Raw genomic sequence first — 21,390 nt, forward strand, 5'->3', positions numbered from 1 at the left:
GCGCCAGGGGACCAGGCCAAGAGCTTGTGTCAAGTCCTTGGTCAGGGAGGGACAGGAGAGCGATCTGTTCTTCTGCATGTTTTTATGTTGGGGTTCTTAGGGGAGAAAACCCTTGTGAGAACATGCAAACTCCGCACAGAAAGGCTTGGGGGATAGCCCACCTGAGCACTGAAGGCCTGGGGAGAACCTGCCCCCCCAACAGCATCCCATGCGTAAATCGCACCCAGGACCTTCTTGCTGGGAGGGGGCAGTGCAAGCACCTGAGCCACAGTGTCACTGTTTCCAGCAGGACTTGGCACCTGCCCGCAGTGCCTAAATGACTGGTAACTGGTTTTCTGCTCATGGTATTTCTGTGCTTGATTGGCCAGCCAACTGTCCTGACCTGAACCACATACAGAATCTATGAGGTATTGTCAAGAGGAAAATTAGATCCACCAGACCAAACAATACAAGCGAGCTGAAGGCCGCTATCAAAGCAACCTGGGCTTCCATAACACCTCAGCAGTGCCACAAGCTGATTGCCTCCCTGCCACGCCACATTGATGCAGTAATTTGTGCAAAAGGAGACCCAATCAAGTATTGAGTGAATAATTTAACATACCTTTTTGTGTTTTGAGTTAAATAGCATATTAGAGCTCTTCTTCTCAGGTCGACATTTCTGTATTGTAAATTTGTTATTTGAATATTTTGAGCTACTGGATTTTTTATTTCCATGAGCTGTAAGCCGTAATCATCAAGATTTACACACAAAAGGCTTGAAACATGCCTCTTTATGTGTTATGATTCTAGAATATATGAAGGTGACACTTTTTGAACTTAATTACAGAAAAAAAAAAAAATGTGCAAATATAAGAAGTTTGACTAACTAGCTTGGTAGACTGAAACAAAATTGTATTAGTAGCTGAATGACAGGTGACTAGTCACAGGGAAAAACATGCTACACTACACTATATAAGCCATTTCTCAGGGGCTAGGATGACATGGTGCTGTATCCTAGAACACCACACTTTCATGAACTGGGGGAGGGTTCATATCAATAAACCCAGGCCACAAACAATACTATTTTCTACAGAAAACATCTAAAACAGATAATCATGTGATAAAAAACATGATCATAAATGTCCCAAATTTTTAATGATGGTCTAACTACAGAATATTTTACTGAATAATACACTACTGCTAAACCGTGGCACAAGGACACACACCCATTCACAATTTACTTCTCACACTTCTTCTGATATCTAACCAATGGTAAAATACTTTTGTTTGCGATCAAAAAGAGGAAGGTACTGTATATCCAATTGAAAATATAACAAAAGAAAAACATTTGTTTGCCAGTTACGCAATAAAATAACTATAGTTTACTGAAATTTAACAAAAAGACCAATGCTTACTTACTTTAATATCCAAAAAGCGCTTTGTTCAGCAACTGCAGCATAAAGGATCCATATCATCCAAAAGTGGTAGCATAATCAAAAATAAAAATACAAAGGAAGATTTAAATATAGATTTAGCTACAAAATACTGATTTCTTCAACATGTTTTAAAGTTATGAAGAAGAGTAGCCGCTGTTCAATTAACGGAGGAGTTCAGAGTGAACAGCTAACAGCCTTAGGATGGGAATGGGGTGAGGTGGTGTGGTGTTGGAGGAGTGAGGTTGTCCACAGGCACAAACTATTCTATTCTTGAAGTTGTAGTGCACTACAATAACTGGCAAGTTAGGGTTGAGGTAAAAGAAAAACAAAAATGATTACAATGTTTTAGCAATATACTCTGATGGACAGAGAGTTACTCATTGTCTAGTTATTAGGTTAGGTACTGCTCAAATGGGTTATATTATAGGTTATATTAGTCATTGACAAATGTTTCTAGTTATAGATATAACATTTTTTGCAGTAGAACCTTTTAAGAATCAAGACTTTCTGATCTCTCAAACTTTAACCAAAACCTTCTCTATTATTTGAAAGAAAAGGGGGTACAAGCAAATAAATTACTAACATTTAGTAGCTCCAAAAACAACACAATTAAAATTAACCACCACTTCAACATTATGCTTGCTGGGGAAGTATTGCCTCTCTGAACAGGGATCCAAACCTTCATGTAAGAAAACATTAATCTACACAAAATGACCAATCACAATCATAATCACCCTGTAGAATATGAGTAAGAGCATCCTGTACAAAAGCCCTGAAGGAAAACGAATGAAGTATCTTCAGACTTTACAAAATGATATCACAAGGGTTATACATATAGAGTGTGGGCACTGCAATGACTGCAAGTTGTCCAAGGCAAAGGAGGAGGTTAATAGTGTAATGCTATTGAAGGAGGAGTCTCGGCTGAACAGCTGAGATGACATCACTTAGAAAATAAGTGCTCCTCAATCAGACAGAGACACTGGGCAGGTTTTTCACAGGTTATCTTTGTCCTCAAGGACAATGGCAATGAAACCATGCAGAGTAAACAAGAATCAGGTGACACCATACAAGCAACCTGAGATGTCTACAACTCCCAACCATACCCTTAAGTGGGCTTCATAGTTCATGATTAGCTGATTCTGAATTAATTGTCATGATTTTCCCTTATGTACCTCAGCACATAGCAAGAACATTATTATTATTATTATTATTATTAAAATAGTAAATTAACACAACTATATGTATCTGTAATGAAGGTCATTTTCAAATTAGGCTTTGGCAATGACTTTGCAATTAAAGCAAAATAAAAAACAAACTAACAAAGAAAACCTGATCTGACCCTGATCTTGCAATTTCCATTAAAACGTTATGACAGTTTCCTGTAAGCAACTTACAAATTCATACATTTACACATTGGGTTTCCAAAATGGTTGAAATCAAAAGTTAAAAATGTTTAAATCCTAATCATGGCACAAATCAGACGTAACAGTGTGTTGATCAATAAACATCCAGCCATTTCACCTGCATTATACTATAGGAACCTAACACTCTATAGGTAATTTGTGGGTCAAACTAAGGTACTACGTGTGAGGATGTTAATGAGAGATGTCTTAGCACTCATCAATGGTACTTGGACCTTGTTGTTTCCCTCGACCTGTTTATTTAGCTGTCTATACTTAACCAGGTCACATTTATGCTACTTTCACTACTGTATTACTCTTCAAAATGTAAGAGCCTACAGCAACTGGCCAAATGGTGACCTCTGGACCAAAGGAAGGCAGCCATCAGATATTTCAAAGGGCTATCTTTATCCTTAATTCTGAAGGCAAATTAACAACACTGCACTGCCAGGATGGAACAATGTGAGTGTGACTACCAGCTGGTAGCTGACTGACCTTGGCTATTCCTTGGTTCGCTTCTAATAGCAGACGTAATCTATGCCTGTATGCAAGTCAAGGGAGAATACTGGCACCTACTGGAACATATTTCACATACCTTCATAGTAACATTCTGTTTTGTCTTTCACCTTCACCACTTTCACCTGACAACTGGACATCTTCTATACAACATGAGTGAAAATTCTATTTGGTTTGTGAAGTTTTTGCCTCAGGTTAGTCATTGCTTGGACTGAAAGTTGATAACAAATAAAACACTTGAAAGTGAAAGCAGTCTTGTTCGTCTAAAACACATTACTCAAAGTTAAGTTTCAGAGAGTTTGAAACAAGAAGCTATTAAAATACCATTATTTTTCCATATAACCAGCCATCAAACTGTCAAAATGAAATGGTAAAGACTATAACATTTTCTTACAGATTTGATGTCAAACAAACATTACAACAATCATATATCTTCAGGGACGTAGACAGGAGGGGGCTAAGTTTGCTCGGGCAACTGCCCGTTTGCCCTCCTCGACTGAAGTTGCCATTCCGAAGGAAATATATGTATTTTTTTAAATAGTATTACGGCTGCAGAACTTCATGAATGCCTAGATAAAATAATTGTAGAATAAGCGTCCAGGGGACGGGGGTGTGGCGGCGGCGATTAGTGAGAGTTTTAAATGATATAGGCAAAATAAGCGTCCAGGGGACGGGGGCATGGCAGCGGCGGTTAGTGAGAGTTATAAATTATCTAGGCAAAATTTGCGAGACCAAAATTTGCCAGAAATAAATGTACGTGTATCCCATTTTGTGGTGGACCCTCCACGTGAATGTGCTAACAGGTAGCCTACACAAATTTCAGCTGTCCCCAAAAAACACTTGCACTCCAACAATTCACTGTCACCTTATGGAGGCTCCTCAGCTGTAATCACACCCTGATGGTTATTAACACCCCAGCATCTTAGAATGGCCGTACATCATACATGACCATTTCAACTATTTAAATGGGTTTCACACTCTTGTCAACCACTGACCCTTGAGGGGTCTTCATGCTGTAAGTAACTGATGCCGTTAGCACACAACCTTAACCTTCAGACGTCTCCCTTAAGCACTGATGTAACAATAGGAAGAGGTGCTACAATCAAACACAGGCACTCTCACAATCTCACAGTGCTTTCTTTGTGATTAATGAGAAGACTAACTAGAGTTCAGGCAAACGTGACTCCGTGTAAACAGCGCTTAATGGATCAATGATGGGTCAAGGGTACAGGGAAAAGTGATGCTTTGTCATCATATGCCAACAGACTGACCTTAACCTTCGCTGGAGTCACACAGACACCAGCTAGGCTTTGTTATGGGCCACACATTTTAGCACCCGTGACCACAAGAGAACACTCATAAACAACACCTGAATCATTTCAGATGGAGCAATAATCTATATAGATCACTGGCAGATTTACTATGTCCATCTTTTAGGGCAGAGATGCTTTACAAAGACTCAAAAACATCACTGTTTTTTATTGCAATGTTTAAGGCATTTACATTTTTTTATGCAGCTAACGTTGAACTTAACATAACAGAACATTCTCTGCATCAAAATCAGACAGCTATGTTTTCACATACTAATTTTCCGAAAGAAGACTCGTTACAGCTTAATCTCAAAACAACATACTAGTGTGGGTAATTCTTAATTAACACTTCTTTTTTTCATCCAGTAGCCAGATTTCTAATGTGTCATTTCAGGTGCTATATACAATCAATTGGCAACTGATGAACTATGGACAGCTCGGTGTAACTATTTCCTTTTATGGATTGGAGAGTTGACAGAATAATTATGGATGCCCTTCCTTCACTGATGTTGTTACCCATCACCCTCACCAAACAGACCCTGAAAACGTTAAATAAATGCATGAAAACCTGTCCCACAAATACTAAAGAGGTACATAAGGTACCAAGAAATATTACGCTACATGACCTTTTCATTGCTCCTTCTAAATCATCATTACAGTATAGGTCCAGAAGCAGTTTATTTCTTGGCCAATGCAATTATCTACTGTAACTTTAACAGTACTGAATGACCCAGTTGCCCCCAACTTTCCATTCAAACCTAACTGGGGTGCAACCGCTGTCTATTTCTGCCACAGCCCTTATATGAGGGCCACTTGTTGTATATATAACAGGGAATTGTGGCTGCTCACACTCCAGGTTATCGTCCCATTCCACAGGTAAGACAACTGAAGTGATACAATTATAATTTACCTAAAACTTTAAGAGCTTTAAGATCCAACAGTTTATTGTGATTCTTTGATCATTCAAATTCTGGAATTACTAATGACATTTTAGGGCTTGAAAGGTAATCTCTTAATTTTTCATTTTTCATTTCAGAGTAATCATTAAGACAGTGAACATCAAAGGTACTGTAGTTGGTTTTAAAACTCTATGCTGCACTCGTAATACAGTATACTCAGCATCTGATTAAGCTTACTTAAACTATAAGCTCATTATCTATACTGGATGTGTATTTTAACTGTGATTCTAAAGTATATAAAACTACCTAATCAATCATTTATGGATATTCTCTTTGTCTTGCTGTGGTTGATCTGACTTGAACGGTGCAAGGTCTATTTCCATCAACAATTGTCTTGAGTTATGCCATTCTTCAGTGAACTGTCTGACTAATGATTAGTTGCGGTCCGTCATATTTACACACTTTAACAAAAGTTATGCTGTCAAGTATCGAGTCGCCAGGCTTGAAATATTTTTTTGTCAAAATACCTGTGCTTGCTAGTCTATGATGTGATTTTTCTACTCTGACAATCTATTCTAATCTATTCAATCTATCTTATTAAAATGATCAAGGACTAAACCATGGGTGACGCGCTGATGGCAGAGTTTGGGGCGGCGGCTTCATTTCTGAGAAAATCAGATATGGAGCGTCTGGAAGCCCAGACTCGCCCCTTTGACATTAAGAAGGCATGCTTCGTGACGGATCCTGAGGTTGAATTTGTGAAAGGAACCATTGTCAGCAGAGACGGGGACAAAGTCACCGTTGATACTGAGTATGGGAAGGTAAACAAATCTGTTTTGCTGTATTCTTTCACATTTTATATTAACAAATCTTTTAGAATGCTTTTGTTTTGGAATGAAATGTTTTGGACCTAAAGACTACAAAATTCATCTAAATTCATCATTATATGTAGAATTCCATGATTTCTGGCCTGTGAAAAACCCACAACTTTTGATGAATCTGATGAATAATGTCCTCACAACAAAGATTTGTATGACTGACATATTCACTCCTTCTCAAAGACTGTCACTGTGAAAGAAGACAACGTCCACCAACAGAATCCACCAAAATATGACAAAATTGAGGACATGGCGATGTTAACCTTCCTGCACGAACCTGCTGTGCTGTTTAACCTCAAAGAGCGTTATGCAGCCTGGATGATCTACGTGAGTACAATGACAAATGTGTCTTCTCAGGAGGTTCTCAGGAGATGTAAGAAATGTTCAAACAAATTATGATCAATCTTATGTCTTTCTACAGACCTACTCTGGGTTGTTCTGTGTGACTGTCAATCCCTACAAGTGGCTGCCAGTGTACAACCAGGAAGTTGTTGAGGCTTACAGAGGCAAGAAGAGGACTGAAGCTCCTCCTCACATCTTCTCCATCTCTGACAATGCCTACCAATATATGCTGGCAGGTAAGAAAAAGTCTTCATATAATGAAATCAAATCTGAGTTAAGAGTCAGTAAGAAACACTTAAAAGGATATTTAATATATAAAGTATAATTACAACATATACATGTCAAAGATATATAAAATGAAATTCATTTGTTTGTTTTGTTTGTTTAGACAGGGAGAATCAGTCCTGCCTGATCACGTAAGTACACTATAGTAATGCTGTTTCTATTTCTGTAGTAAGTGCTGGTACAAAATAATATCATAAAAAATACATTCCTTGCCATTCTTTCTAAGTGGAGAATCTGGTGCTGGGAAGACTGTGAACACCAAGAGAGTCATTCAGTACTTTGCCAGCATTGCTGCTGTAGGTGGAGGCAAGAAGGATCCGAATGACAAAAAGGTTGTTGAATTGAGACAGTGCCTCTTCTGTGTTTAAAGCAAATGTCCCATAATCTTAATGGCAGTGACACTGATAGGTGTTTCTCTTCAGGGAACCCTGGAGGATCAAATCATCCAGTGTAACCCTGCTCTGGAGGCCTTTGGTAATGCAAAGACCATCAGAAACGACAACTCCTCTAGATTTGTAAGTATAATTTTGGATTGTGAAACGTCACTCAAGCAATGCACAACAATGCATTATGAATGCGAAATAATTGATTTCCATGTTTTTGTCAGGGTAAATTCATCAGAATCCACTTTGCTGCAAGTGGCAAACTGGCCTCTGCTGACATTGAGACATGTGAGTGAACATCAGTTAGATTACATCAAATCAAAATGTATTAATCCTGAAATGCTGAAAAACATTTATTTCCTCAACATTTGGCAGATCTCCTGGAGAAGTCTCGGATAACTTTCCAGCTAAAGGCTGAGAGAGATTATCACATCTTCTACCAGATCCTCTCTTTGAGGAAACCAGAACTGCCGGGTTAGAATCCTCAAACTTTAACATAGCATGACATCACATGTCACTAACTGAGGAAGAAACTGATGAGAACCATATTCTTCCATTTTAGACATGCTGCTCATCACAACCAACCCCTACGACTATGCTTTCATCTCCCAAGGACAGACCACAGTAGCATCCATTGATGATGGTGATGAGCTGGTAGCTACTGATGTGAGTAAAGCTGCTGTTGTCTTTAAGTTAGTCTTCTGCTGGATAGAAACACATTGGATAATTTTTCTATTTGGTTCTGATCTGTTTTCATCTGTAGGAGCCCTGCAAAGTCCTTGTCCTTTTGAAGTATTACTATGTTAATAATAATAATAATACTTTTCTAGATACCCCAAGACGCTGTGTGATGTTGGGTTACATCTAGTGAGTGTAATTTCACCACTTACTCTATTATTTACGCTACAGGAAGCTTTTGATGTGCTGGGCTTCACTGCAGAAGAGAAGACGAGCATTTACAAGCTGACTGGTGCCATCATGCACTATGGCAACTTGAAGTTCAAGCAGAAGCAGAGAGAGGAGCAGGCAGAGGCTGATGGCACTGAGGGTATGTTATCCAAACACTGCTTCATTATGATGAAAAGCACCACTGTATCTTGACAGTCAATTTAACCTGACCACACTTAATAATAACCAAGGTTGTGACACAGATTGTATTTGAGTTAATAAACATCATGATATAACTACTCCTATTGAAGGTTTAGATCCATAGCTTCCCCTAAAAAACATTGTATTCATATAATGTATCAATGCATAAAGTATGTGTTTTTTAAAACAGATATAGACAAGGCTTGTTATCTGATGAACTTGAACTCTGCTGAAGTCATCAAGGCCTTATGTAATCCAAGAGTCAAAGTAGGAAATGAGTGGGTCACCAAGGGACAGAGCGTCCAACAGGTAGGAGAGATGCAAGTTTTTTCAGAACTTTGTCCTCTTGTCTATTAAGTATAAGTATATTGAATATACTATGTCTAAAGTATGTTTCCATTATTAACCCCTCATTTTGAAGGTGTACTATGCCATTGGAGCACTGTCCAAGGCAATATATGAGAAGATGTTTAACTGGATGGTAGTGAGAATCAACAGTCAATTGGACACTAAACAAGCTCGCCAGTACTTCATTGGTGTGCTGGATATTGCTGGATTTGAGATCTTTGATGTGAGTTTGTAAAACAAAACAGACATCTAGTTAATAAAGGAACCTGATGCTATAAAAGGCCAACAACATGTCTATCTTCTTTATAGTTAAATACCTTTGAGCAACTATGCATCAACTTCACTAATGAGAAGCTGCAGCAGTTCTTCAACCACCACATGTTTGTGCTGGAGCAAGAGGAGTACAAGAAGGAGGGCATTGTGTGGGTTTTCATTGACTTCGGCATGGACTTGGCGGCGTGCATTGAACTCATCGAAAAGGTGTGTAAATCTATAGTTTATATGTATAATTATAACTTTTGTTGTTAAAATGTCATTTTTAAAACATGTAAAGATCTAGTTCCAGTTCCTTCCCTAGAGCAGTAAAATAACATATTTGTTTCAGAAATTAAATTAAAATGTGCTACTTAGGAGCATGAACTTGATTTTAGATCTAGATTTTTTAAGAGAAAAACACACCAACAATTATCTGATATTTCTTATGTCTGTTTATACTACAGCCCATGGGGATCATGTCCATCCTTGAAGAGGAGTGCATGTTCCCCAAGGCCAGTGATTCTACATTTAAAGCCAAGCTTTATGAAAACCATTTGGGCAAAAACCCCTGCTTTCAGAAGCCCAGGCTAATCAAGGGGAGACCAGAGTCCCATTTCTCCCTGGTTCACTATGCTGGAATTGTTGATTATAACATTTGCAACTGGCTGACAAAAAACAAGGATCCTCTGAATGAGACAGTTGTGGGACTGTATCAAAAGTCATCACTGAAGATGCTGGGACAACTATTTGAGGGATATACTGGGTCTGAAGGGGCCGGTAAGCTATTTATCCATTACATAAAACAAGACCTTTATTATTTAGATGTAAAATCAGGACTAAGGCACACAACTGCCAAATACAAAAAAAGAGAGAACATTGGCAAAAGTTAAAAACTGGGGAACACTCAAGGGTTTCCAAGTTAGTTCCATTATCCAAAATTTTAATAATTTCAGTACACGTATAAATTAGGGTCATCAGGAATGTAATCCAACCTCAACCCCAAGCTGGAGTCTGTATTCAATTACATACATTTGCACTTTTGCAGCCGAGGCTCCAAAGAGCAAGGAAGCTGGTAAGAAGAAGAAAGGTGCTTCCTTCCAGACTGTGTCCGCTCTCCATAGGGTCAGTATGACTTACTTGTTCATGTATGATGTTTCTGTTCATTATGCATTGAACACAGGGTCAGTGATTACTGTTTTATTATCATAGCTCTAGCAAGATCTACCTATTAAGGCGTTGAGAGAAAAAGACTGTCCAGACTCCAAACTGTACTTACAGCTTATCTTAGTATTGGGCCTAGTTTTAATTGAATTAAATCAAACACTTTGGTCCAGCTTTCAAATTGATGTGACCAAGAACACATTTAACCAGGGGTTCTCAATTATATCAATTATTAATCTCTCAAACTATAATTTTTCTTAATTATTTCCACAGCCCATATAGAACCACAGACAGCAATTATTGTATTAGTTTAACGCTGAAACTATGTGTCAGATTTCATCTTCATATCCAATTTGAAATCTCTATCTGTCTGCAATACCGCTCGCGGCCACTACGCAACTTCGGCGCTCTCACACTTGCCATGCATACACAGTAATAGAAAGCACACACAGCATCTACTGTTTGGGCAAACCTGGATACAGGGCTGTTAACGATGTGTTTTTCGCCTGGAAGTCTCTAGAAATCTGGCACCTTATTCAATTTCAAGTTCAATTTAAGAATCCTCCTGAGAACACTTCAGCTGTGTTCAGATATATTTTCTGACTATGGTCTTCCGAAGTCTGTAAGAAAACAGTTTGAAAATGAAAATGATTTGACAGGGAAATTGTCCGAGATTGACACGTCGATCGTGATCGACGGGTTGGGCACCTCTGTTCGAAACCTTTGAAAGACATACTCATGCTGTTCTGAACTCTCATTAAAGCCCCATTACGCAACAATTATACTTCAGGATTAGGGTTAGGATAAGCAGTTTAACCTTAAAATAACAGCTTAAAAAAAATTGGGGCGCTACAATGACATTTAATATGGAGAATCAACTCCATATTGCCATACCAGGGTCCATAGGCATATAACTGCGTTCTGTAGTTTTGCCTGCCACAGCTCAAGTTGTTTACTTTCTGCAGTAGTACCAGTACTAGTAAGTAGCTTATTTGCCGTCTTGCTTTGTCTTGTGTTGCACTTGCTTGATGTTTGACTGTGTAAGGACAGTCGTCGAGTATCTAGTTTGTCATAATGTCATAATCAGCACATTTCAAGAGATTTTGTTAGTTTTAGCTGCTAGCATACTGATAGCGAATAGCTATTGATCCGTATTGCTGCTTTAAGCAAATACAAAATATTTTACAACAGGAGAACCTGAATAAGCTGATGACCAACTTGAGGTCGACTCACCCCCATTTTGTGCGCTGCATCATCCCCAATGAGACCAAGACTCCTGGGGCCATGGAGAATCCTTTGGTCATGCACCAGCTGCGCTGTAACGGTGTGCTGGAAGGCATCAGGATCTGCAGAAAGGGCTTCCCCAACAGGATCCAGTATGCAGACTTCAAACAGAGGTAAAATCTGTAAATGTTTTGTCCTGACTATATGATAACACTATGAGGACATTTCAAACAGACCATTTAACTATTTTTTCCAGATACCGTATTCTGAATCCTGCTGCTATCCCTGAGGGACAGTTCATTGACGGCAAAAAAGGAGCAGAGAAACTGCTGGGATCTCTAGATATCGACCATGAGCAGTACAGATTTGGACACACTAAGGTGTTTCATTGTATAATGTTCCTGTACACACCTTCAATATTAAATTTGGACGTTTTGTTAAGCCCAATGAAACTCTAAATGCCCAAAACTGTTGATTTTAAGGTGTTCTTCAAAGCCGGTCTCCTGGGTGCCCTTGAGGAGCTGAGAGATGACCGTCTCACTATCATCATGACTGGCATCCAATCAAGTGGTCGCGGTAATCTGGCAAGAGTTAAATACCAGGAGATGGTCGCACGCAGGTAAATTGGTTAACTAATGAAATGGTTAGGGTATACTGCTGAAGTGACCACTCCTGGAAAATATCATAAAATGCATTTGTTTTTCTACATATGTTGTTTTTCTCTATATTACTGCATTGGAAATTGGAATTGGAAAAAATATGACCAAAACTGTCTATACATGATAGTAGGGACAAAAACCTTCCAGGTTCTTGGAATTTATACTCGTTGATTTAAAACAAACGCTGCCTAAACTGATGGCTCAAATAGGAGTAGATGTTCAAAGAACATAGTGTATCATTAAGTTAGCTGCCACCATACAGTGTGTTAGGGGCAAACAGGCAAACAAAAGGAAATTTCCACAGAATGACCTTATTCACAAAGCACCTTTAAGCTAAAAGAAGCTCCTAACTTGTCGATATAGGAGAAATTCCCCAAAAGAATGGCCAGGTCAATCTCTACTTTGGCACTCCAACGTTCTTAGGGTAATTCCCAAAGCCCCTACGCACTAATAGTAGCACCTAAACCTGGGAGAACTAAGAAGCAGCCAACCTTCTAAGGGCCTTATTTACTTACAGGATTGTGCCCATTTCAGGCATAATTTCTGCGCAAATAGTGGGTAAAGACATAAAACAGTATTTACAAAGGCGGCGCACTTGAGTTTATACGCAGATTACCGCTGCTGAAAGGGTATAAAGAAAGTGGGCGTAGCATCCAATAGCAACCCAGAAACTTTCCCCAAACCAGCTCACCATTAAAATACAGTCTTGAATTCAAAGTGATCACGGAAGGGCTAAACGGAGAGATATTTATGAGTTTCTATATTTACCCGGGTAAGTTTGACTTAACCTTGTGAACCAAAAGCTCTTATTCTAATTTTAACTCATCATCCATGGTGGGAGGAAAACTTTGTTAGTAAATAAGGCCCTAAGACTCAAAGACTAAGACAACTCCCTGAAGATACTGGTTTGGGTAGCGTATTCCGTTTTTACCAGTGTTGGGAGTAACGCGTTACAAAGTGACGCATTACTCTAATTCCACTACTTTTAGCGGTAATGAGCATGTAACAAAGTATTATTTTAAATCAAGTAACTGAAATAACTGGAATTTAAATTAGTTCGTTACCCGGTTACTCTCTTTTGTGGACTAAAAACACTTGCAGAAGAGAAGACAAGATAGGCCTACTTAAACTGCTTCTGATCTGACGTCGCAGGACCTTGGTGGCACAACGAATGAGCATTTAACCCAGAGGTTCCGCTAGAAAAAATGTGACCGGCAGAGTTTTCGTTTTCATTTCAAAGTGACCGGCAGAGTTTTCATTTTCCGGACATTTTAATTATAAGCCGTTCAAATATCTAATACTGTTTCTGAATTAGTCTATTGAAGAAAACTGACGACAGGCTATGTATCTTAAAGGAGCCCAAAGCAACATTTCTTTTTTTGGCTAAATGGCCTTTCCTTTCCTTCCAGTTTTAATGTACAAAAACTCTGAGGGCAAGGATAAATGATGTGATCACGTGAACAGAGAATTGCTGGAATTACTGACATTAAAGTCAATGCATCATACTCAAACACTACTAAAAAAATACAGCATATGGGTACAAGGTTGAGCTGTTGGTAAACTTGAAACTGAATATGTTCTACACGTTGTACAGGAGTTACAATGTAATCACAAAAACATGCTTATCAAATTTCTTCGTGTGCTCAGATGAGGAAATGGATATATAATTACAATAACTCACATCAACCCTATTCTTCTACAATCTCCTGTTTGTTGCACACACAATATGACTTTCTTTGCCTTCAAAATTTTAGGGATGCCCTGCTCGTGATTCAGTGGAATGTCCGTGCATTCATGGGTGTCAAGAATTGGCCCTGGATGAAGATGTACTTCAAGATCAAGCCCCTGTTGAAATCAGCTGAGTCTGAGAAAGAGATGGCCAACATGAAGGAAGAATTCCTGAAACTGAAGGATGCCTATGCTAAATCTGAGGCTCGTAGAAAAGAACTGGAGGAGAAAATGGTTTCTGTTCTCCAAGAGAAGAATGACCTGCAAATTACAGTTCAGACTGTGAGTAAAGCATATTTACGGTGTTTATACGACTAAACGATACATTTCTTTGATATACAGACGTAAGAAATATTTGTAAAATGACCATTAAGCTGCCATGGCCATTTTCACCTACAGCAATCAATTACTCTTCACAGGAACAAGATGCTCTTGGTGATGCTGAGGAACGTTGTGAGGGTCTGATCAAGAACAAGATCCAGCTTGAGGCCAAAAGCAAAGAGCTGACTGAGAGACTGGAAGATGAGGAAGAGATGAATGCAGAGCTGACTGCTAAGAAGAGGAAGTTGGAAGATGAATGCTCTGAGCTCAAGAAGGACATTGATGATCTGGAGCTAACACTGGCTAAAGTGGAGAAAGAGAAACATGCCACTGAGAATAAGGTCAGTGCATGTGAAATAGGTGCAAGATGATGGTAAAGGAACTCCCTATGCTTAAAGGTTTTCATTCTTTCTATTCCTTTAGGTTAAAAACCTGACTGAGGAGATGGCAGCTCTTGATGAAATCATTGCCAAGCTGACCAAGGAGAAGAAAGCTCTACAGGAGGCTCATCAGCAAACGCTGGATGACCTTCAGAGTGAGGAGGACAAAGTCAACACTCTGACTAAGGCCAAAGCCAAGCTGGAGCAGCAAGTTGATGATGTGTGTGTCCAGTTATCACCTTTTTGAATTCATTATGAATTGCGCTGGTGTCTGAAAATAAAAACAATTAAATCCTCTCCTACTCTTTTTCAGCTTGAGGGCTCCCTGGAACAGGAAAAGAAGCTAAGGATGGATCTGGAAAGAGCAAAGAGGAAGCTTGAGGGTGATTTAAAGTTGACCCAAGAGAATGTGATGGACCTAGAGAATGATAAACAACAGCTAGAGGAAAGGATGAAAAAGTATGTTTTCTGGATGACCCATGAGACAAAACCCAAAACATTTTATTTCATTAATAAATATTCCAAAAAACAGTGTTTACTCTAAAGACGATGGAATCTTTTTTATTTTTTTACCACAGAAAAGACTTTGATATGAGCCAGCTTACCAGCAAGATTGAAGATGAGCAAGCTATGGGAGCACAGCTCCAAAAGAAACTAAAGGAACTTCAGGTACAGAGGAAACAATTAGTGTACAAATTTAGTATAGAATAGGAAATTTCATCTGAACACATTTATGTTTTTTGAAAAAGGCCCGAATTGAGGAGCTAGAAGAGGAGCTGGAGGCTGAGAGAGCTGCCAGGGCCAAAGTGGAGAAGCAGCGGGCAGACCTGGCCAGAGAGCTGGAGGAGATCAGTGAGAGGCTGGAGGAGGCTGGAGGTGCCACTGCTGCCCAGATTGAGATGAACAAGAAGAGGGAGGCTGAGTTCCAGAAGTTGCGCAGAGACCTTGAAGAGTCCACTCTGCAGCATGAGGCCACTGCTGCCACACTGAGGAAGAAGCAGGCAGACAGTGTAGCCGACCTTGGCGAGCAGATTGACAACCTTCAGAGAGTGAAACAAAAGCTTGAGAAGGAGAAGAGTGAACTCCGTCTGGAGCTGGATGATGTTGCCTCCAACATGGAGCAGGTTTCCAAAGCCAAGGTAAAGTATGAAAACTTTCATGAACAATAGTGTTTATGTATCAAGAGTCAGGATGTTTTCTATTCTTTCTATTTTTATGAACAATATTCTTTTTTCAGGGAAATTTGGAGAAAATGTGCAGGACCTTGGAGGATCAGATGAGTGAATATAGGACAAAGTATGAAGAAGCCCAGCGCGGCATCAATGATTTTTCTATGCAGAAAGCTAAGCTTCAAACTGAAAATGGTATATAACAGTAACACTGACATAACATGTTTAAACATTAACACTCTCATCATGCTATCATGACTAACCATCATATCTCAATCAAACAGGGGAGCTTTCCCGACAACTAGAAGAGAAGGATTCTCTTGTCTCTCAGCTAACTAGAGGCAAACAATCCTACACTCAACAGGTTGAAGACCTTAAAAGACAACTGGAGGAAGAAATTAAGGTGTTTAGAAACTATACTATAACATGAATTACATGAATGATGAACATACTGTTACAGCATAATGTAAGGTAAATATGAATGTATTAATTTATACTGTTGGAAAAATGTATTGTTAAATTATTGCCTTCTTCCATGATCAATTTTTCCCAGGCTAAGAATGCACTAGCCCATGCAGTGCAGTCTGCTCGCCATGATGCTGACCTCCTGAGGGAGCAGTTTGAGGAGGAGCAGGAGGCCAAGGCTGAGCTGCAGCGCAGTCTCTCCAAAGCAAACTCTGAGGTGGCTCAGTGGAGAACCAAGTACGAGACTGATGCTGTCCAGAGGACTGAGGAGCTGGAAGATGCAAAGTAAGGCCCCCTGACTTGATGCTATGAACTGTTGAAAACAAAAGACTAAACATAGCTCGTGCCATCATAATGCACACTTTCAATGTATTGTTACTCAGGAAAAAGTTGGCTCAGCGTCTGCAAGATGCAGAGGAAGCTGTAGAGGCTGTTAATGCTAAATGCTCCTCCCTGGAGAAAACTAAGCATAGACTGCAGAATGAGATTGAAGATCTCATGGTAGATGTGGAGAGATCAAATGCTGCTGCTGCTGCCCTGGACAAGAAGCAAAGAAACTTTGACAAGGTTACGAACCCATTTCTCCCAACTTCCAACACTTGATGTAATATCGCATGAAAACTCATGTTCCATATTTCAATTTGATCAGGTCCTGGCTGAGTGGAAGCAGAAGTATGAGGAGTCTCAGACTGAGCTGGAGAGCTCCCAGAAAGAGGCCAGATCTCTTGGCACTGAGCTCTTCAAACTCAAGAACTCCTATGAGGAATCTCTGGATCACCTGGAGACCATGAAAAGGGAGAACAAAAACCTCCAAGGTCTGTAAAGGCATGAAATTACAGACATGTGCATGAACAGTGAATAATTTGAACATATTTTTGTATTTGAACACAGTTTTGTTTACCCCATAGAGGAAATATCTGATATCACTGAGCAACTTGGTGAGACTGGCAAGAGCATTCATGAACTTGAAAAGGTCAGAAAGCTACTTGAGCAAGAAAAGTCAGAGATTCAAACGGCATTAGAGGAAGCAGAGGTATGTTAAAAAAAAAAAAAAAAAAAAGGTCAGTAATACTGGGACTGTTTCTTTGAATGGCTAAGGAATGTTCTATATATTTCAACAGGGTACTCTAGAGCATGAGGAGGGTAAGATCCTTAGAGCTCAGCTGGAGTTCAACCAGGTCAAAGCTGATATTGAACGTAAACTTACTGAGAAGGATGAGGAGATGGAGCAGGCCAAGAGGAACCAGCAGAGAGTGGTGGATACCCTGCAGAGCTCTCTGGAGTCTGAGACTCGCAGCAGGAATGAGGCTCTGAGGCTGAAGAAGAAGATGGAGGGAGACCTCAATGAGATGGAGATCCAGCTCAGCCAGGCCAACAGGCAGGCATCTGAGGCCCAGAAGCAGCTCAAGGGTCTCCACGGGCATCTGAAGGTTAAAAAGCAGTATATAACGTCAGTCATAACTGTACATGCAAATATGTCCATGTACATTTACGATTTCTAAAATGTATCCATCATAGGACTCTCAGCTTCATCTGGATGAAGCTGTCCGTGCTAACGATGATCTCAAAGAGAACACTGCAATTGTGGAGAGACGCAACAATCTGATGCAGGCTGAACTGGATGAGCTGAGGTCCCTGGTGGAGCAGACTGAGAGAGGCCGGAAACTGGCTGAACAGGAGCTGCTGGATGTCAGCGAGAGGGTGCAGCTGCTGCACTCTCAGGTAAATTCCTTAACATGTTGCTATGACTTATTCATAATTTTAACACAGACTATCCAGAATATTTTTGTCTTCCCACATAGAACACCAGCTTGCTGAACCAGAAAAAGAAGCTGGAGGGTGATACATCCCAGCTGCAGAATGAAGTGGAGGAGGCTGTGCAGGAGTGCAGGAATGCTGAGGAAAAAGCCAAGAAGGCCATCACTGATGCTGCCATGATGGCAGAGGAGCTGAAGAAGGAGCAGGACACCAGTGCCCACATGGAGCGCATGAAGAAGAACATGGAGCAGACCATCAAGGACCTGCAGCACCGTCTAGATGAAGCTGAGCAAATTGCCATGAAGGGCGGCAAGAAACAGATCCAGAAGCTAGAGTCCAGGGTGAGAGCTATATTTGAATAATTTGAGTTTATGCCTTGTTTAGTAAGGTTATCTTTTAAAAACATAGTTTCGTGTCTACATAGGTGAGGGAGCTTGAAAATGAGGTTGAGATTGAACAACGGAAGGCCAGTGATTCAGTCAAGGGGATACGCAAATATGAGAGACGCATCAAGGAGCTCACCTACCAGGTAAGTTTAATTTCATAAATGTCTTGGTGTTTCTCTCCCTCACATCACATAGATAAACAGTAATACAACGTGTACTAACCTCTTCCTTTACAGACTGAAGAAGATAAGAAGAATCTGCATCGTCTCCAGGACCTAGTGGACAAACTGCAGATGAAGGTCAAGTCCTACAAGAGAACAGCAGAGGAGGCTGTAAGTTTCCCATAATTCACCACTAATTTCATTCAAACATACAGAGATCTTTTACCTAATTCCGTGACTAATTTTGTTTTTCAGGAGGAGCTGGCCAATGGCAGCATGGGCAAGTTCCGCAAGCTGCAGCATGAGCTGGATGAGGCTGAGGAGAGAGCTGATATCGCTGAGTCTCAGGTCAACAAGATGAAAACCAAGAGCCGTGATGCAGGTGGCAAGGTAAATTCACACACTCAAATCTAGAAAATCCACTATCAATGTTTTTCATTGAAAAAATCCATTGATATTGCATGGCAAGTATCTGCCTACTAAGCACATGGGTCGATGGGTAATACTAGAACGGCCAAGCAATTCACACCACCTAGAACAACAGAGTGTCAAGTGATCATTGCCATCAGCATGCAAGCAAAGTAAAGCCATCAAAGTCTACAAAACCCAAATTAGGTTTTTATGACACCAGCTTGTCGACTTTAAAATCATGTGATCTATATAAACTGTATATAAAATGTATAGGACATTAAAATCCATAAGACTTCTTAAATAAGCCTATTTGATGTTAGAGATGGCAAACAAATAATTAATTAATCAATGATGTTCCCTCGACCATTAATGCTAAAACTCCCACTCCAACCTGAGGCGTAACCTTTTATCTGTCAAGAAAAATCTGATTCATGTTCTTGCTAACGGCAGCTTTTCAGCCAATCACAACCGAAGCCATTGGGCAGCTATTCACCTTGATAACCTGTTTGCCTGATCAAGATCACATTTATTGAACAGTAAAATACTTGTTTGATCAAAACAGATTATTCATGCAAATTATATCTTTTCTTTTTTATATTTCCCTTGCAGAAAGTTCATGATGGAGAGTGAAGCTCTGACTTGGACCTTTCCAAAGAAGATAGATAGAGATGAAGATAGAGATGGTAATAAATCATTCTATGTACTCCCAGCAACTTTTCAGCCAATCACAACCAAAAGTAGTAGGCAGCTTTTCACCTTGATAACCTGTTTGCCTGAACAAGATACATATTCATTGAACAGTAAATGACCAGTTTGATTAAAACAGATTATACATCTATTTTCTTTCCTTTGCAGAAAGGTCATGATGAAGAGTGAAGCCCTGACTTGGACCTTTCCCTAAGAGCATGTATGCCTTACAGTGATTTAGTTGTCCTTTTAGCTGTAATTAAATAAAAAGCGTGTCAAAAATATCATTCTGGTTGTCATATTTTAGTGTATGCTAGCACCTGATTCGTTATTAATGAAAACCATCAAATACTATTTTTTTGCTTCAAAGCAAGTTAAATTAACTATTATAGAAGCAAGCAGATAATGAGAGGGCACAAGGCACTTGGCACAATGGTAGAAGTTTGTATCCAAAAGCTTGTTTTTGAAAAATGTGAAAATGTCTTACAGAACTGTGACCAGGAACATTTCATAATTTTGATGAAAGCCAGTCAGTTGCATTTGTGTGTGGGAATATATTGTTGGGGTGCGAGGATGAGAAGTTGGAGGGGCTGGACTAACTTGGGGGACTGAACAATGTTGCCTAAAAATCTTAGAAAATTTGAGAAGAACCGTTACTTGTAACATAACATATAATGTTCTTTGGTCATACTGGGTGCTGAAAAGATTACCTTAAAACTGAGTACTGTAAAACATGGCACTGAAGGACCTCTCTTCTTTACATATCCAGAAAAATAATGCTAGAGGTTGAGAAACACTGAACTATGTAAAACACTGTGTCCATAATGGCTTCTGTGTATCTACTAAATGAATCACCTTCTACTGTAAAACAATGCATCTCCACTAGTACTACAGGGGAAATATCATGTGACTGAGATACAGAAAAAGGAAAGACAAGACAGTAGACAATAGAGATGTCTATTAGTTCACCTGAACAATTTAAATGGACTTAACCTCATCTTCTGTCTTCATCACACGAATACCCCCTACGGTGAAAACATGACAACAAAGCTTAAATAATTTTGTGTGAAGAGTGCATCACTTTAAACAGAGGATAGAAATTTAGAAATCTCAGCTCTCACAGTGAAGCACACACCTGGAGCCATGGGGAGGAGCTTGGACTGGTCTTCAGAACAGAAGGGTGGGTTCTTCAAAGGCTGTGAAGAGTTGGCGAAGTAGAAATGTATTAAATACTATGTTCTACAGAGTACACATCTAATTCAGATAATCATGTGTGTGACAGAGCGCAGGGCTACTGTCACTTAAAGCGGTGGTTTCCCCGCAGATCTGAGTCACTGTGTCTATAATGCGTTCGGATGGACATTAATATGAACATTGGAATATGTGATACTGTTGTGTGATATATGTGATGATGTGAAGAATATAATGGGCTGGGGTTTATGTGCATTGATCGGTGGCCCAAACTGTTTAATTGGAACGTAAGAAGCAAACGGGGATGCAGGGCTGATAAGGATTACCTGTGATTATTTCGTGTTTTGCGAGAGACGTGCTCATCGGGGCAGGGGGGGTCATAGTTATCAAACGTGCTCTTTTTTATTAAGTGTTTCATTGTAGAATTGTTAATAGAACCTGCATGTACGTATGTGATGTTTCATGTCAGTTTGCGTGGAAGATAAGAATACCGTGCGAAACGGTTAATTGTTTAATGCGTGTCAGTGGTAACGGCCAGCTGGTTTAAATACGGGCCGCATAGTTCAGTT

The 21,390-nt window shown here is 39.8% G+C and overlaps 1 protein-coding gene across 1 annotated transcript; it reads left to right on the forward strand.

Annotated features, from left to right (window-relative positions):
- Positions 1-5,503: 5,503 nt before the first annotated feature.
- Positions 5,504-19,932, forward strand: LOC308378708 (myosin-7-like). The gene is made up of 40 exons (XM_080855676.1): positions 5,504-5,517; positions 5,678-5,706; positions 6,152-6,361; positions 6,602-6,745; positions 6,840-6,996; positions 7,149-7,176; positions 7,272-7,377; positions 7,468-7,560; positions 7,653-7,716; positions 7,804-7,902; positions 7,991-8,094; positions 8,338-8,476; positions 8,708-8,826; positions 8,939-9,088; positions 9,175-9,345; positions 9,585-9,897; positions 10,166-10,242; positions 11,473-11,678; positions 11,762-11,885; positions 11,988-12,124; positions 13,919-14,174; positions 14,312-14,554; positions 14,637-14,813; positions 14,907-15,052; positions 15,172-15,262; positions 15,343-15,732; positions 15,831-15,957; positions 16,047-16,165; positions 16,316-16,512; positions 16,611-16,794; positions 16,877-17,042; positions 17,136-17,260; positions 17,349-17,657; positions 17,746-17,949; positions 18,030-18,326; positions 18,410-18,514; positions 18,608-18,703; positions 18,788-18,922; positions 19,553-19,626; positions 19,799-19,932. The coding sequence occupies exons 3-39, from the start codon at positions 6,161-6,163 to the stop codon at positions 19,571-19,573; spliced, it is 5,820 nt and encodes a 1,939-aa protein (XP_080711802.1). The 5' UTR covers positions 5,504-5,517; positions 5,678-5,706; positions 6,152-6,160; the 3' UTR covers positions 19,574-19,626; positions 19,799-19,932.
- Positions 19,933-21,390: the final 1,458 nt, after the last annotated feature.

Source organism: Sprattus sprattus, assembly GCF_963457725.1.
Source record: "Sprattus sprattus genome assembly, chromosome: 17".
In the NCBI taxonomy this organism is placed as follows: domain Eukaryota; kingdom Metazoa; phylum Chordata; class Actinopteri; order Clupeiformes; family Clupeidae; genus Sprattus; species Sprattus sprattus.